Genomic DNA, 18,798 nt, shown 5'->3' on the forward strand with positions numbered 1-18,798 from the left:
TCTTGTGTTTTTTTCTCCTTCAGTTTGTTAATATGGTGTATCACATTGATTGATTTGTGTATATTGAAGAATCCTTGCATTCCTGGGATACTCCCCACTTGATCATAGTGTATGATCCTTTTATTGTACTGTTAGATTCTGTTTGCTAGTATTTTGTTGAGGATATTTGCATCTATGTTCATCAGAGATCTTGGCCTGTAGTTTTCTTTCTTTGTGACATCTTTGTCTGGTTTTGGTATCAGGGTGATGGTGGCCTAGTAGAATGAGTTTGGGAGTGTTCCTCCCTCTGCTATATTTTGGAAGAGTTTGAGAAAGATAGGTGTTAGCTCTTCTCTAAATGTTTGATAGAATTCGCCTCTGAAGCCAATTTTCTATTTCTTCTGATTCAGTCTGAGAAGATTGTGCTTTTCTAAGAATTTGTCCATTTCTTCCAGGTTGTCCATTTTATTGGCGTGTAGTTACTTGTAGTAATCTTTCATGATCCTTTGTATTTCTGCAGTGTCAGTTGTTAACTTCTCCTTTTTCATTTCTAATTCTATTGATTTGAGTCTTCTCCAATTTTTTCTTTATGAGTCTGGCTAATGGTTTATCAATTTTGTTTATCTTCTCAAAGAACCAGCTTTTATTTTTATTGATCTTTGCTCTTGTTTCCTTCAATTCTTTTTCATTTATTTCTGATCTGATCTTTATGATTTCTTCCCTTCTACTAAGTTTGGGTCTTTTTGTTCCCCTTCCTCTAATTGCTTTAGGTGAAAGGTTAGGTTGTTTATTTGAGATGTTTCTTGTTTCTTGACGTAAGATTGTATTGCTATAAACTACCCTCTTTGAACTGCTTTTGCTGCATCCTATAGGTTTTGGGTCATCGTGTTTTCATTGTCATTTGTTTCTAGGTAGTTTTTGATTTCCTCTTTGATTTCTTCAGTGATCTCTTGGTTATTTAGTACTGTATTTTTTAGCCTCCATGTGTTTGTATTTTTTACAGAATTTTTCCTGTAATTGTTATCTAGTCTCATAGCATTGTGGTTGGAAGAGATACTTGATATGATTTCAATTTTCTTAAATTTACCCTGGCTTGATTTGTGACCCAAGATATGATCTATCCTGGAGAATGTTCCATGAGCACTTGAGAAGAAAGTGTATTCTGTTGTTTTTGGGTGGAATGTCCTATAAGTATCAATTAAGTCCATCTTGTTTAATGTATCATTTAAAGCTTGTTTTCCTTATTTATTGTCATTTTGGATTATCTGTCCATTGGTGAAACTGGTGTGTTAAAGTCCCCTAGTATGATTGTTTTACTGTCAATTTCCCCTTCAATGACTGTTAGCATTTGCCTTATGTATTGATGTGCTCCTATGTTGGGTGCATAAATATTTACAATTGTTATATCTTCTTCTTGAATTGATCCCTTGATCATTATGTAGTGTCCTTCTTTGTCTCTTGTAACAGTCTTATTTTAAAGTCTATTTTGTCGGATATGAGAATTGCTGCTCCAGCTTTCTTTTGATTTCCATTTGCATGGAATATCTTATTCCATCCCCTCACTTTCAGTCTATATGTGTCCCTAGGTCTCAAGTGGGTCTCTTGTAGACAGCATATATACTGGTCTTGTTTTTGTATCCATTCAGCCCGTTTGTGTCTTTTGGGTGGAGCATTTAACCTATTTACATTTATGGTAATTATCACTATGTATGTTCCTATTACCATTTTCTTAATTGTTTTGGGTTTGTTATTGTAGGTCTTTCCCTTCTCTTGTGTTTCCTGCCTAGAGAAGTTCCTTTAGCATTTGTTGTAAAGCTGGTTTGGTGGTGCTGAATTCTCTTAGCATTTGCTTGCCTGTAAAGATTTTAATTTCTCGGTCAAATCTGAGTGAGATCCTTGCTGGGTAGAGTAATCTTGGTTGTAGGTTTTTCCCTTTCATGACTTTAAATATGTCTTGCCACTCCCTTCTGGCTTGCAGAGTTTCTGCTGAAAGATCAGCTGTTTACCTTATGGGGATTAACTTATGGGGATTCCCTTGTCTGTTATTTGTTGTTTTTCCCTTGCTGCTTTTAATATTTTTTCTTTGTATTTAACTTTTGATAGTTTGATTAATATGTGTCTTGGCGTGTTTCCCCTTGGATTTATCCTGTATGGGACTCTCTGCGCTTCCTGGACTTGATTGACTATTTAGTTTCCCATATCAGGGAAGTTTTCAACTATAATCTCTTCAAATATTTTCTCAGTCCCTTTCTTTTTCTCTTCTTCTTCTGGGACCCCTGTAATTCGAATATTGGTGTGTTTAGTGTTGTCCCAGAGCTCTCTGAGACTGTCCTCAATTCTTTTCATTCTTTTTTCTTTATTCTGCTGTGTGGCAGCTATTTCTACTATTTTATCCTCCAGGTCACTTTTCCATTCTTCTGCCTCAGTTATTCTCCTATCAATTCCTTCTAGAGAAGTATTAATTTCATTTATTGTGCTGTTCATCATTGTTTTTTATGTCTTTTAGGTCCTTGTTAAACGTTTCTTGTATTTTCTCCATTCTATTTCCAAGATTTTGGATCATCTTTACTGCCATTACTCTGAATTCTTTTTCAGGTAGACTGCCTATTTACTCTTCACTTGTTAGGTCTGGTGGGTTTTTACCTTGCTCCTTTATCTGCTGTGTGTTTGTCTGTCTCCTCATTTTGCTTAACTTACTGTATTTGGGGTCTCCTTTTTGCAGGCTGCAGGTTCGTAGTTCCTGTTGTTTTTGCTGTCTGCCTCCAGTGGGTAAGGTTGGTTCAGTGGGTTGTGTAGGCTTCCTGGTGGAAGGGACTAGTGCCCATGTTCTGGTGGATGAGGCTAGATCTTGTCTTTCTGGTGGGCAGGGCTGTGCCCAGTGGTGTGTTTTGGGGTGTGTGACTTTATTATGATTTTAGGCAGCCTCTCTGCTAATGGGTGGTGTTGTGTTCCTGTGTTGCTAGTTGTTTGGCGTAGGGTGTCCAGCACTGTAGCTTGTTGGTTGTTGAGTGGAGCTTAGTCTTAGCGCTGAGATGGAGATCTTTGGGAGAGCTTTTGCCATTTGATATTAAGTGGAGCCGGGAAGTCTCTGGTGGGCCAGTGTCCTGAACTTGGCTCTCCCACCTGAGAGGCATAGGCCTGACACCTGGCCAAAGCACCAAGACCCTGTCAGCCACACGGCTCAAAAGAAAAGGGATAAATAAATAAATAAATAAATACATACATACATACATAAATAAAGAAATAGATAAATAGATAAAATAAAGTTATTAAAATAAATTTTTTAATTAATAAAAATTTTTTAAAATTAAGAAGTAATAAAAAAGAATGAAAGAAAGAAGAGAGTAACGAAAAAGTAATAAAAAAAGAATGAAAGAAAGAAGAGAGCAACGAAACCAAAACACAAATCCACCAATCATAATAAGCGCTAAAAACTATACTAAATTAAAAAAAACAGACAGACAGAACCCTAGGACAAATGGTAAAAGCAAAGCTATACAGACAAAAATCACACAAAGAAGCATACACATACACCTCACAAAAAGTGAAATAGGAAAAAAATACATATGTGTATATAAAAAAACAGGAAGAGAAGAACCAAATTAATAAACAAATCTACCAGTGATAATAAACTCTAAATATTAAACTAAAGAACTAAACTAAAAATATAAACATAAAACCAGAAACAAATTAGATGCAGAAAGCAAATCCCAAGTCTATAGTTGCTCCTAAAGTCCACCACTTCAATTTTGGATTGATTCATTGTCTATTCTGGTATTCCAGAGATGCAGGGTACATCAATTTGATTGTGGAGATTTAATCTGCTGCTCCTGAGGGTGCTGGGAGAAATTTCCCTTTATCTTCTTTGTTCGCACTGCTCCTGGGGTTCAGCTTTGGATTGGCCCCACCTCTGCCTGTAGGTCGCCTGAGGGTGTCTTTTGGGAAGTCTGAGGTCTTCTGCCAGCGTTCAGTAGGTGTTCCATAGGAGTTGTTCCACATGTAGATGTATTTCTGATGTATTTGTGGGAAGCAAGGTGATCTCCATGTCTTACTCCTCTGCCATCTTGAAGGTCTCCCTCCTGTTCAGAAAGGATTTTAGTTGTTTTTAACTAGGCAGCCATCTTTCCTGTCACCTCTCCATTTCTGAGAAGCATTTTGATGGTCTCTATCTATGGTAATTGAAATGTTGATGAGATGAAGATGAGTTCATAGGCACACCTATTAAAAACCTTTTTCCAGGTTGACTTTTATCTATTAATGTGTAATTAATTTTTAAAATATAACCATATATCCAACAGTAAATTTATTATTATCTCTCTAATTTGGAGAAAAGCCCAGTGGAGTTCTATCTTTGAGGTGGTTTTTTTGTCTTCTTGCAGAACAGTTTTTATTACCAGATATGTTCAATTCTCTGTGTAATGGAAACTCTTCACCCTTTTTGGTCCCTTAAAATATAGTGATTCTAGAGGTCTTTGTATGTGTTACATCTGTTTTGTGGATTGAGTCACGTAGCTCAGCTAATAGATGAATAGTTCTGACCTCATTTTCTATTTGCAAACTTCCACCTTCAAGTTTATTTCCATAATATGGTTGTGTTTTTAAATAGCAAATCATTTATTTCTTTGATGTATATTTTAATGAAATCTAGTCACTTTTGTTATATATGTAGAGATAAAGTGCTTCATAGAAATAAAATTATGTACAGTTATTAGGGCCACAATTTGGATTGCTTTAAGTGGGTCTTCAAATTATGATTTTCTTATGCCATGAGTTTCTTTGAGGTTAATTAGTTCAAATCTCAAGACACAATATTGAGAGTGTAATACAAACAGAATAAGCTGTCACTATGAAATAAAATTTTAGTAAGTAAGCATCTAGGTCCAAAGATGTTTTTATTATCTGGGGGTCCCTAATCGGTACTAGTTGTGCACTTACAGCTTTCCTTTTTCAAGTTTCTTTTAAGTACAGGAGAGAATAATCATATAACAATAATGAGAAAAATTGTGGATACTGTTGCCTTTCCAGCAGATTTTTATTAGTGTTCAACTCATAGCCATAATCTTTCTGTTGGTGAGGGACAGTTACTTCATATCTTCTCTGTGTTAAACTTTGTATATGTTATATGAGATTTCACAGAATGCTTGTTTTCTAGCTGTAAATATCCAAAAGGCCTACAAGAACACCTAAGAACACTTAATAGAGGTATAATCAATACAGTATTTAACAAGCTGAACCTGTGAGCATTTTGAGACTGCAAGCCACCACCGAGCAGGCTCTACTATTAATTCATTGGGGAAAAAATGTGTGTGTTTTTTTTATTCCCCTTTATTCCCCTTTATTAATCTTAACATTCTATTGAGAGACATAGAAAATAGGCAAATAAAAATTATTATGAGGAAACAAATAAGTAGCAGTGACAGAACAACTTTAGATAGAATAGCAGTGAAATCCTTTGGGGAAGTTGGTATTTAAACTAAGATTTTAAAAATGAGGTAAAGTTAGCCATGTGTAGACAAGGATGTGTCAACTAATTTTTATTATGTAACAAACAGATTTTATTTAGTTGTTTAAAACAACAACCTATATTCACTCACAGTTTTCTGAGTCGGCAGTTGGGGCTGAGCTCAGCTGTAATGGCTTATCTCTGATCCACATGGTGTCATCTGGGCTCACCAGTACATTTACAGTTAGGTGACAGTCATTGACTCTACCCACACACGTCTGGTGGTTGGCTTGTTATCAGCAGTCACAATGGAGGCAGCTGGACCATATTCACTTACTATTCAGCAGGTTAGCCTAGGCTTGTTCACATGGTAGTAGACTAGGGTTCCCAATATCATCAAGAGAGGATTATTCCAATGCACAAGCTTTTTTTAAGCCTCTGTTTGCATCATATTTACTAACAATCCATTGGCCAAAGCAAGTCACATGACAGAGCCCAGAATCAGAAGGTGGAAAACTAATCTCCACATCTTGATGAAATGCATATGGGTGCACGTAGAGAGACAGGAAGAATTTTATCTATTTTGTAATCATCCACCTGAGTAAGGGCTTTTTTTTTTTTTAAGATTTTTAGAAATTTCATGTAATGTCTGAAACATTTATATTAACATATTTCCATACAAATAACCCAAAGAAAGTTTAGTATTAGTTGCTTTGTTTGTTTGCTTGTTTATACTGCAGGTTCTTATTAGACTTTAAGATGAAAGGACTTCCTTTACCAGCTATTGAGGCTTATTATAAGCCCACAGTAAGAAATTGTGATTATGGCCTAGGAATAGACAGTAAAGTAAAGGAACAAAATAGAAGCCAACCCATGCATATTTGGCCTAATAACAACATGGCACTTTAGAACAGTGGAGGAAAGTAAGGTCTTTGCAATAAATGGGCTGTACCAATTAATAATTACATAAAAATAAAAATGAAATTTAACCCTAATGTACACCATACATGAAAATCAATTTCAGGTAGATTATAGGATGCAAAATAAGACTCTCTTACTGACCTTGGGAAAAAGTAAGAGTTCTTAAATAAGACACAAAAAGTATTAAATCATAAAGGAAAAATGTTCTTTAAAATTTCATTTTATCAAAAAACACTATGAAAAGAATGAAAAGGCAAACCAGAGAAAAGGAAGAAATATTTGCAACACATCTAGCCAGTAACAACAAATAACTAGATTAAGTAAAAATGCTTAAGAAAAATCAGACAACCAATTAAAAAGAATGGCCTAATGCCTCAAATATGTCTTTCATAAAGAGAGAAATTATCAACAAGCGGCAGAAAGAGGAAGCAAAGCCATCTGGATAAATCAAATAATAGTTTATCCAGTAGAAAGATTTTTCTGTATTTTCAAGGCTCTGTTTGCCTCATTTGTGTATCTTTTACATTTCATGTAACCTAAAAATATTTATTAAACCCAAGGCTTACTCATCTACACCATGTAGATTCCCATTATGCCTCAGTGGACTGAGGTCAGGCCTGGTTTGAGGAAAATTTCCCAAGGCTCTAGCCAAGACTGTAGGGCCTTTGAAGAAGAGAGGAGAGAAGGATGGCTATGGTTAATATTTATTGAATATTTGTTATATACCAGACACTTTGCTTAACGCTTTATGTGGATTACCTCATTTAATTCTCACAGCATCCTCATGGATGAGGAATATTGTGATGTTAAGTAACAGGAATTCAGCCACCAGATTTTGTGCTGCTAACCTGAGTGCCTCTTTCCTAACTACAGTTTTTTTTGTTTGTTTGTTTGTTTGACATCCTTACTGGCGTATAATTGCTTTACAATGGAGTGTTAGTTTATGCTTTATAACAAATCCTAACTACTTTTTAATAGCGTCTTTCTTAACTGTTCCATTTGGGAGAGAGGAGAGGGATCATCATATTTCCCAGTTACAAGGCTCATCCCAGAACTACTACAAGTTTCTTTGCCTTATCTACTTCCTGACATACCTTAGGCTTTGGCCTTTTATTGGCTTTGAGGTCCAGGAAGGTGCAAAATGTAGAATAAAAACGCTCCATGCATGGTGTGAAGATGAAGTATGACATCCTCTTACCCCCACTTCTCTTCATGTGTGAATGCCCATGTAAGGCTATATAATCTTGCGACAGTCAGCTTATTTGCTGTGGTGGGAGTGGAATAGGTAGGGGGAACCTGTCATCCTAGGACCTAACACTTACTTAAGTAGTGCTGGTTAAATAGAGATACAGGTATACTTAATGTGTTCAGGTACTATATTTTAACATTTAGCATTATATAAAAATACTAAAATGAATAATTAAGACTTATGGGTTTTTCATGTATGTTTCCAGTTTCTTCCCACTTTGCGAGGTAGCATTTCTGTCACTTTGATTATGAACAGAAACAGATATTACCTGTTTCTCATAAATATTTTCATTCATTTTAAGAAAATATAAAATCAGTGTCTCAATTTCTCAAGGAAACCAATGTCATACTGAACTAAGAAAAATCGTTTTTGCTTATGTTTTGCAGACTTTGGATAATGAGATGAGTACAGATGATGACAATGAATATGCAGAAGAAAAGGAGAGCTACATCTGTGCAGTGTGTCTGGATGTTTATTTCAACCCCTACATGTGTTACCCTTGCCACCACATCTTCTGTGAGCCCTGCTTACGGACTCTTGCCAAAGACAATCCCGCAAGCACTCCCTGCCCATTGTGTCGGACAATTATTTCCAGAGTCTTTTTCCAGACAGGTAACTGTTGTCTTTCATTGACACAATTACCTGACTATTTTGACTACCTCTTTGTTCCAGTTCTAAAAGTACTGTATGAATTATCATGAGAAAGTTATTGAAAATCATATACAGCATAATTTGTTACTCTCTAGTTTATAAAACAGTGCTTGCCCAACTCATTAGAACTTGTTAAGATCATAGAATCATAGATGAGAATAGTTTCTCATCTCTAGTCCTCTATTCAACGTTGAGATCTTTTCTAAAGCATCCTAACTAGTTATTGTTCAGCATGTACTTGAACATCTCCAGTGTCAAGGACATTCCATAAAAATTTGAAGCAGCCCTGTTGATTATGTATTCCTCAAATCTGCCTTCCACTACTCCTCATTCTTTGGCCCATGCTTTTTCCTCTGAAGTCTCAGAGAATAAATCTGTAAATATCTGAGGATAACTATTAGGCCTTTTCTCCAGACTCCAACTCTTCTCAACCTTCTTGTTGTTCTTAAGGCCTTTCTTCTTGAAATAGAAGATAGAAAAATTGGAACAAGGATTTGTTTACCTAATTATCATGTAAAGATGGAATATAACACAATATTTAAAACATACTAGTGAAGAAAGGAAAAACGAATGAATGTGGAACATAGAAACCTGCTAAGGTGAAAGGGAAGAATGATAGAAGTAAGCAGACCTGATATTTATTGAGTGCACTACTGTGTGCTAAACCTTAGGGGAGGAAATTTCTATATCCACATTCTCGCCTCAACCATAGAGAAACCAAATGAGGATCAAAGTATGTACTTTATTAATAGTAAAACTGTAGAAAACACATGGCACATTTTTCTTCCGCAAAAGAAAATCCAAGGACCCATCTGCAAGGAAGAATCAGTTTATAAAAATAAGCTTTGCATGCCTTAACCCAACCAGCTGCATGAAGACTTGCAAACCTGGCTTACAGGCTCAGTAATCAAACAGTGAAGAGAAAATATAGCTTTGCCTCTCTGATCTTTGCCTAGTGCATATAGTTTGGAGCACAAAATCACTGCACTGAGCACAGACAGACCTGGAGACAAAAGGACATGCCAAGCACAGTTGACTCTACCCAATACAGAAACATGGTCAGGGACTGCAGGCTGTCATCTGTCACACTGGCAGATCACTCTTCCTTTCATGGGGAAGAGCAAGTAAGGAGTGGAGAGAGGGAAGGAAGCAATTCCATGGGAGGACAGAAGCTTACTGGAAGTTCTTCTTCTCTGGCTTACATTGAAGCGGGAAAAATAGGGGTTCTTTTCTAGTACTAGATCCCTTGCTAGGTGCTTTGGAATGAATGAAATGTGAAGAGTAACATCTCTTTCTCAGTGTTATCTCTGACCATCTATGCAAGAAAACATTTACTGAAAGCCTGTTTTGAAGGGAAGCATCTAGGCAATGTACATAGTGATTTAGACAGATGTCCCTGCCTTCCACGATCCAGTTTAATGTTGACAGGGATTTTAAAATTGCTTTCCTTAATGTCTTAAAACAATAATGACTTGACTCTCTCTTGGTTCATTTATCAAAGCAACAATGTCATATTTTCCTTTATTTCCAAAGTTGGTTCTTCTATATAATAAATCATATTGGGAATATTTATTCCAATAGAGACTAAATTTGGTTGCGTACTGTCATTTAGAAGCTGGTAATAATAATGGGAATATACTACTTAGTTATTTATACCTACCTCAAAAAGATTTGACATGTTTTAAAATATATATGCAATGAAGTAGCAAGGCAAGGGAAGTACTGAATGAAGTATTTCGTTTTAATATTCTGGCTGCCTAAGAAAAAATAAAATAAGCATACAATTAAATGATTCTCATGATCGATGGAAAGAAACATACCAACTCCTAAGGGCAAGAGAAGTTTTTTCCAGCACTTTAAAAGAAATTTTTTAATGTGATTTCTAGGCATAGTGAGAGATGGAATAGGCAGTGTCCTCAAAAACATCCTCAGAGCAAATGCCATATCAGCTGTTCTAACATGGTATCTTATGGTATTCTTTGATAAGAGCTGAAGGCATATCAGAGTATAGATTAGGGAAAGCAACATTGCCAGTAGCCAAAAAAAAAAAAAAAATATATATATATATATATATATAGTCTGGTTTTCCTATAAAAATAACTTCTAAAATTATATAAGTAATACAGTTTCATTATAGAAAAATCAGAGTATACAAATAAAATTATAAGCTCAAAATCCTCCATAGTCCTACCATTTAAAGATCACATCATTTATCGAGTATTCTTCCAGAATATTTTATATCCATATACTTAATCATTTTTTTTTGTAAAATGTTCATTTTGAACATAAGGCTTTTGACCTGCTTTTGTTTTACTTTTTAAAAAATATTTATTTATTTATTTAATTTATTTTGTCTGAGCTGGGTCTTAGTTGCAGCAGCAAGATCTTTAGTTGCAGCATGCGAACTCGTAGTTGCAGCATGCATGTGCTCTCTAGTTCCCCAACCAGGGATTGAACCCGGGCCCCCTGCATTGGGAGCGCAGAGTCTTACCCACTGGACCACCAGGGAAGTCCCTTGTTTACTTTAAATTCTTGTGATTATATCATTATCTACTTAAGCTATCTACTATTTAGTTTAGTTGTTTATCATTCATTTTTTTGCTGATATATATGGATAAATATTTGCACACATCTCCGAGCATTTCCTTGTAATGGATTTCCAGGAGTAGAATTGGTAGTTAAAGTCTTGTACGTGTTTTAAGGCTATGTATATGTTACAAAATTATGCTTCAAAATTATTGCAAGCAGCAATATAATGGGCTTATTTTCTCAACACTCTGGACTATCCTTTTTTTTCCTTTTAAATCCCTTACCATGCCCTTTGCTGATTTTTCTTTTGGTCTGTTCATCGTTTTCTTGTTTACTGCAAGAGGATTTTTTTTTTTCAGTAATGTCAGCTTTTGTCATATGTGGCAAATCGCTTTCCTATTTTGTCATATGTACTTGAATTATGTTTATTATATCTTATGAATGTGCAGAACTTCTATATTTTATGTAGTCTTATGTAGCAACCTTTGCCTTTATTATTTCTAATTTCAAAGTTAGGTATTAAAAGGCCTTATCCACTACAGAATTACAGTAAATCCCCTACATATGAATGAGTTGTGTTCTGAGAGCACATTCGTAAGTCCAATTTGTTTGTTAAGTCCAACAAAGTTAGCCTAGGTACCCAACTAACACAATCAGCTATATAGTACTGTACTGTAATAGGCTTATAATACTTTTCACACAAATAATACATAAAAAACAAACAAACACAAAAATAGAACATTTTTAATCTTACAGTACAGTACCTTGAAAAGTACAGTAGTACCAGCTACATCACCGCTGCTTTTATGCTTGCTTCCAGACATCCTGAGCTTGAAATAAAGATACTGTACTACTGCACTCTATACAGTTCTGTCCAGTAAAGTACACAAAAGTACAACCACTTGTAGAGGATGCACACATATGATAACATACGCCATACATGTGAACTAACTTATGTGATTGGACATGTGAACACACGATCGCATATTTGAAAGTTCGCAACTTGAAGGTACATATGTAGGGGACTTACTGTATGTAAATAGTCTCTTTACCTATATTTATTTTGGATTTCATTTTGTCCTCATTTCCCTACTCTTAATTCCAGTCCATTTATTATGGTGTGCAGTTTGGTTAAAAATATAGTACCTTTCAAAAGCAAAACAAGAAAACCACAAACAAAAAATAATAATAAATCTTGCAAAATAGTTTTATACTAATTTAGAAAGAATAAACAGCTTAAGTCATAATTTAAAAAAATATATAGTCCTTTATTCTGTGTCTGTAAGCATTTATCCCACTAACATTTATTGAACAATTCATTTTTTTTCTATGCTGATTGAACTGCCTTTTTTAGGTAATGAAGATAATTACTAAAATGTTTCTGTGTTTTTTGGCAGCTGTTCTTTTCCATTCATATTTCTATCTTGTCCTATACCATTACTTCAGTCTTATAATTATTTTAGCTTTATGTTTTAATAACTCACAAGTGAATTAATTTTATAAGTTGTTTGGGGAATAATTCACATTTTTAATTGACATTTTTATAACATTGTTATAATATTATAACATTGTTATAATATTGAAAGCATATTGCCTCTCAATAACATTTCTGTAATTTCCTTTCAAATGGCACAGGAAAATTCTTATTAGCTTTATGCCTGTATTTTTTTTTCTTTTTGCTGTACGCGGGCCTCTCACTGTTGTGGCCTCTCCCGTTGCGGAGCACAGGCTCCGGACGCGGGCCCAGCCGCTCCGCAGCATGTGGGATCCTCCCGGACCAGGGCAGGAACCCGTGTACCCTGCATCGGCAGGCGGACTCTCAACCACTGCGCCACCAGGGAAGCCCTATGCCTGTATTTTTTTGTTGCTGCAATTGTAAATGGGATTTTTTTCCTTTTCTGGTTTCAGCTGCTTTTGTTGATATTTTGGGAGAAAGTCAGTTTCCAATCTTACACTATTCTGTTAACTTTACTGAACCCTGAGAGTGAATTAATCATCTCAGCTACCTAATGTCACCATTCCAATTGTGTACAAACCAGGGGACAGTTATTTTCAAAGATTAGAGTGGGAAGGTTGTCATTTTCTAAAGGAACTGAAGATATTTGGCAAATGAATAAGGGGTTAGTTGTAATTTAGAGTAGTTCAGTGGGTAGAGTTATGATGAAATTCCTTCCAGATTTATTCCATAGAGTGTGCTTAGGAAAATAATGATTTAAACCACTCTCAATATAACATTCAGTATTTCATGCGATTTTGCTTAAATTTCTTAACACTGTTAGTTGTGATCTTGATAAAGTACTTGATACACTAGAAGTTGAGAATTTGAAGTGGGAGAGCATATATAGAAGACAGGGTAGAAGGCATTAATATCATTCGTTAGTGGAGGTCAAGATAATACTGTCAAAAGTTAACAGAGTGGCATGGACATATATATACTACCAAATGTAAAATAGATAGCTAGTGGGAAGCAGCTGCATAGCATGGGAGATCAGCTCGGTGCTTTGTGACCACCTAGAGGGGTGGGATAGGGAGGGTGGGAGGGAGACGCAAGAGGGAGGAGATATGGGGATATATGTATAGCTGATGCACTTTGTTATCAAGCAGAAACTAACACACCATTGTAAAGCAATTATACTCCAATAAAGATGTTTAAAAAAAAAGTTAAATAAAACTAGCAAATATGGAAAAAAAAAGTTAACACAAAAACATACAAAAAAATAGGTAGTAGACACTATTGGTTGCTAATTTATATCCATTACATCTTTCTTCGTAACATACCCTGAGTTTTATTCCAGTATTTAACTCCCTCAGCATAGGTCAGGTGGCTTCTGGGTAGATGAACCCATCTTTGGCTTTTTGGTAATCTATTCCTTTTGCCAGTGATAGGTTCATAAATGGGCATGTGTTTCAGTTCTGAGTGATGAGGTGAGACTAAAATTTGCCTTTACTCTTAAGACATGAGATGGAAAAGCTAGTTTCTTCCCCACTGGACATAAACAAGAAGGTGTGTAATAGGGATAATTACTGGCAGCCATCTTATGAGCAAGTGGGGAACCAGCTGAGTATAAAGTCTTTATTTTGGATAGTAAAACTAAAGAAAGAAATGAACAAGGGGTCTTGATGACATTGTTTAACCACCAAGTCAGCCAGGTTTGAAGCCTATCCTACCTTTGAATTTTCTATTACATGAAATATTAAATTTATTAATTAAGGCAATTTGAATAAATTTTCTATTAGTGTACACCAAGAGCATCCTAACTGATGAAAGCATACTAATAATGAAGGTAGACAATATAGAAACTAAAAATGATATTATTCACAAAAATTTGAGAGGTGAGAAGGGAAGAAGATATTGCAAAAGACCCAAATCCTCCTAGAAGGAAGTCAATATTATTTAAAGTTGATAAATTAAAAAATAGTGAAGAAGATTTCTGGAATGGTAACGTGAGAAGCTTCATGGATCCTCACCCCAGCAAAACAACTGTTTAACTGGTGAAATGATTTTTATTTCATTTAAGTCTATGGAAATTGTCCTAAGGATGTACAGCAAATAGAAAAACATTTATTTTTTAAAAATTCTACTGAAGTCTACCACTATACTCAGTAAGAACATAGAGAGCCTGTCACATTTAGAAATTCAGATGCAAAGGCATGAATTTGGAACCCTCCCTCACACTATGAACACACACACACACACACACACACACACATATACACAAATTAACTTAAAATGGAACAAAGACCTAAATGTAAGAGATAAAAATATAAAACTCTTAGAAGACAACATAGGTGTAAATATTTTTTGAAATTGTATTAGGCTATGGTTTCTTAGATATGACACCTAAAGCACAAACAGCCAAAAAAGAAATAGATAAATCAGACTTCATCAAAGTTGAAAACTTCTCTGCTTAAAGGGATATTATCAAGAAAGTGAAAAGATAACCACAGGATAAATGCAAATATTTGTAAGTCATATATGTGACAAGGATCTAGTATCTAGAATATATAAAGAACTGTTACAACTCAAGAATTAAAAAACAAATAACCCTATTTTAAAATGGACAAAGAGTTTGAATAGACAGTTCTCCAAAGAAGATATAAAGATGGCCAATAAGCATGAAAAAAATGCTCAATATCATTAGTCATTAGTTGCAAATCCAAACTATAATGAGATATCACTTCACAGTAACTAGGATGGCTATAGTTAAAAAGATAGACAACAACAAGTGTTGACAAGGATATGGAGAAATTGGAACTCATATATTGCTGGTTGGAGTATAAAATAGCAAAGTCACTTTGGAAAACAGCAGAATAAGTTTTGCACATGGAAGACTCTAAGCCTGCTTGTGAGATTGGGAAAAGTTCTTGTGTTAACTAGAGTTCTTTTGTCTGTGGAGATGAAAAAGAATCCAGGATGGGCAGAGCTGAGGAGAAAGACCTCTGGATAGGGAAGACCCTTCTTATTCATTGACTGACAGCCTCATTCTTTCAGACAAGGAAAACCCACATCAGCACCCCAACAGTAGGTCTGTTCAGAGAGGTGCTACATGCTGTATAACAGGATCTGCAGGCCACCTTCATCAGCAGGCTGAGGAAGGAAAAAGGCTATGTCTTACGAGCATTAAATGGAGAGAGGGTCATCCAAGTGAGGGAGGAGGAATCCCTCAGCCAAGGAGATTATGGTTTCGTTGTGAAGGAAGGCATCATATTTTCTTGAATTGACTTTATGACTGAAGCCTTCAAACCAAGCATGTCACTGCCCCTATTGTGGACTGACTCTGAAGAACACTGGTATGGGCAGTCCTACGATAGACTCAGTGTTCGTTTTTCAGGGATCCCAGCCCATGCTCATGTGGAAGATACAAGTGTCTCAGGTACTGCATAGGGAGCCACAGGGTCAGTACAACTTAACTCTAATTGTGAAGTCACTCACTGCTCTCACCTCATTCAGATGTACCCACACCTCAGCAAGGAGGATTTCTACCCTTGTTCCACTATTTTCCTCCATTCAACTTCTGTCTCCTTTTTTGACCACCCACCCCATGCCACTACTCTTGTGCCTTTACATGGTAGAACTAGATGCTGATAAGCAGAAGTGCTGGTGAACTCCATTGGAAAAAAAGGAAAAGAAAATGGCTAAGTCCTCACCTTGTGTGTAGAAGTCCCTAAGTAAGTAAAGAAATGACATTTAACCTAATCTAGGATTTTAAGCATAAAGCAGGCTTATGATATTTTTCACCAGGGATATTTTGGCTGTCACAATAATATGAGGATGCTACTGGCATCTAGTGAGCAGGGGTAGGGATGACAGATATCCTGCAGTGTTTGGGCCAGTCCCACACAGTGACGAATTATCCTGTATTCTGTCTAACTTTTAGATGTCCTGCTGGGCTTTATCCAGGACATACAGCTCATCCAAAAGAACATCACACTTCCTCTTTTTATCCACTGTGACAACCTGTAATTGGTCTTGTTCTATTGTCCCTATTGCCATTAACAGCATTTCATACTTTCTCTTATTCTATACCAAAAAATCTGGTCTGTTAATTCTTATGCTAATAGTGGTTTTGTTCTTGCGTTCATCCATGAAATTTTTCATTTTTTCATTTTTCTGTTCATCTTGTACAGAATCATCACTGCCTCCAAAATCCAAACTTGTTCATATTTTTTTTATTGAGGTATAGTGGATTTACAATGCTGTGCCAGTCTCTGCTGTACAGCAAAGTGACTCAGTTATACACATTCTTTTTTTCTTTATATTCTTTTCCATTATGGGTTTATCAGAGGATATTGAATATAATTCCCTATGCTATATACTAGGACCTTGTTGTTTATCCATCCTATATATAATAGTTTATATCTGCTAATCCCAAGTCCCAGTCCTTCCCTCCTCCACCCCCCTCCCCCTTGGCAGCTGCAAGTCTGTTCTCTATTTCTGTGAGTCTTTCTGTTTTGCAGATAGGTTCATTTGTACCATATTTTAGATTGCATATATAAGTGATATCATATGTATTTGTCTTTCTCCTTCTGACTTACTTCACTTAGTATGATAATCTCTAGTTGCATCCATGTTGGTGCAAATGGCATTATTTTGTTCTTTTTTATGGCTGAGTAGTATTCCATTGTATATATGTACAAACTCATTCTTTATCAGTAGGAGTATCTATTTCATGATGTCTTTTAGTGTAGTCACTCTTGTGCATTAATATATGGAAAAAATATATTTTATTATAAAAAAGAAATAGAAAAATAAGCATAATGATTAGAGCAGTGTTTCTCAAATTTCTCTCATTTTCCTACCACCTTTACAATTTTTACTATATCCACATACCACCAGAATTACTTTTTTACTTAAGGATTTTCTTCATATCAACACACGTTTTTAAAAAAAATACTTATTTTAGCCTCATCCTTAACAATTTATTTGTGAATTTATGTATTTGATGTTCTAGTTTGTACATTTATTCTAATATACATTAAAATAAATAGGTAACTATGAAAATTTTTAAATTTTTCATTCAATTTCATCCTAAATCCTTTCACATATGGCTAGTGGTTTGCAAACCAAGTGTTGAAAATCTCCTGCCTTGCAGGAGGTTAATGGAGGTTAATCTCCAGAAAAAAGCTTGAAAACAGGAATATTTAAAACAGTCCCTGGGGATTGTGAGTGGAGCTAGATATAGAAGGAGTGGAATAGATCTTCATTGTTGTTTTGGTTTGGGTTTTGGTTTTTTAAGCCTTTTAACATCATTTGGATCTTTTCAAACCATGGGCATGGGTTACTTTGACAGTTTTTAAAAATAAATAAGTAAACCGAAGTGCAGCATTAAATATGATTGTGGGCAGGGAGGATGGAGTCCTGTTTCTTTTCATACAGAAGACAGGGAATCATGGATTCTTTGAAGCCAAGAATGGATGCTGTGATAACTTTTTTTTTTTAACATCTTTATTGGAGTATAATTGCTTTACAATGGTGTGTTAATTTCTGCTTTATAACAAATTGAATCAGCTATACATATACTTATATCCCCATATCCCCTCCCTCTTGCATCTCCCTCCCTCCCACCCTCCCTATCCCACCCCTCTAGGTGGTCACAAAGCACCAAGCTGATCTCCCTGTGCTATGTGGCTGCTTCCCACTAACTATCTGGTTTGAAGATCCACTAGTATATCCCTATCCATAGGCTTTCAAAAGCCTTTTTCTAAATCTTGAAGTGTAACTTTAAATACAAAATAATAACAGTATACATCATAACAGTACAAAGTACTTAGCATTTTGTCTTTATCATACTAAGAGCACAATAAAGGTTATTGTTGAATTGGGCTTAATTTAGTAGATCTCCTCTTGGCCTTATTATTCCTCTAACAGAGGGTAAACTAGTTATTCTTGGGTAATGAAACAGTTACTGAAATAATTCTTAATGCTCCAGAGTCTTAAAGGACATCAATAAGCACGACTTAAACACAAGGTGGCTGAGATGAAAGCTTGGATAAATTCTCTAACCTAAGAAGGTCTTATAGTACTAGCAGATTTCTCCTGGGCCAAAGGGTTAAAGTATTTGTAACAACTCTTTTCCTATTCAGGTATAAAAATGATGGGTATAAAATATTGCAGTACCAAATATTAAGTGGAATTATTACATTAAACTGGATAAAATTTTAACTAGTTTATCTACCTAATGAAATAGGAACTCCTAAATATTAACATCAATTAAGCATAAATTATATTCTGTAATGACTTGTATATTGTAAAATCCATAGCTCCACTTTGACAAAGTGTCAAATATAGAATTTTTGTTTTTGGTTTGGTTTGGTCCCTGTTGTATGTGCCTCTGTCATCAGGCTACATATTTAGTTGGAGATGGAACTTCCTAACTAGATTTTAACTTTGAACAGTTCACTAGGAAAGGGTAAGAAAATCAGGTTAAAATTTATATTCAGAGGATACATAGATAAATATTCATAAGTATTAATGAGATACTCCTGGTTGGTCTCTCTTTCCCAACATTCAGAGTTCCTCTTGCCA

General features: G+C 35.4%; 1 protein-coding gene across 8 annotated transcripts in view; it reads left to right on the forward strand.

Annotated features, from left to right (window-relative positions):
• The window catches only part of RNF180 (ring finger protein 180), a 298,759-nt gene that overhangs the window by 206,173 nt on the left and 73,788 nt on the right, over positions 1 to 18,798 (forward strand). For all 8 annotated transcript variants that reach the window (XM_089908900.1, XM_089908899.1, XM_089908902.1 and 5 more), the window contains one exon: positions 7,979 to 8,204. In XM_089908900.1, the coding sequence (XP_089765026.1) occupies positions 7,979 to 8,204 (226 nt within the window). The remainder of the gene's footprint in view (positions 1 to 7,978; positions 8,205 to 18,798) is intronic.

This window comes from Delphinapterus leucas, chromosome 3 (genome assembly GCF_059928025.1).
Source record: "Delphinapterus leucas isolate spDelLeu-1000000601 "Yukka" chromosome 3, BTC_Dleu_Yukka2, whole genome shotgun sequence".
Lineage (NCBI taxonomy): Eukaryota > Metazoa > Chordata > Mammalia > Artiodactyla > Monodontidae > Delphinapterus > Delphinapterus leucas.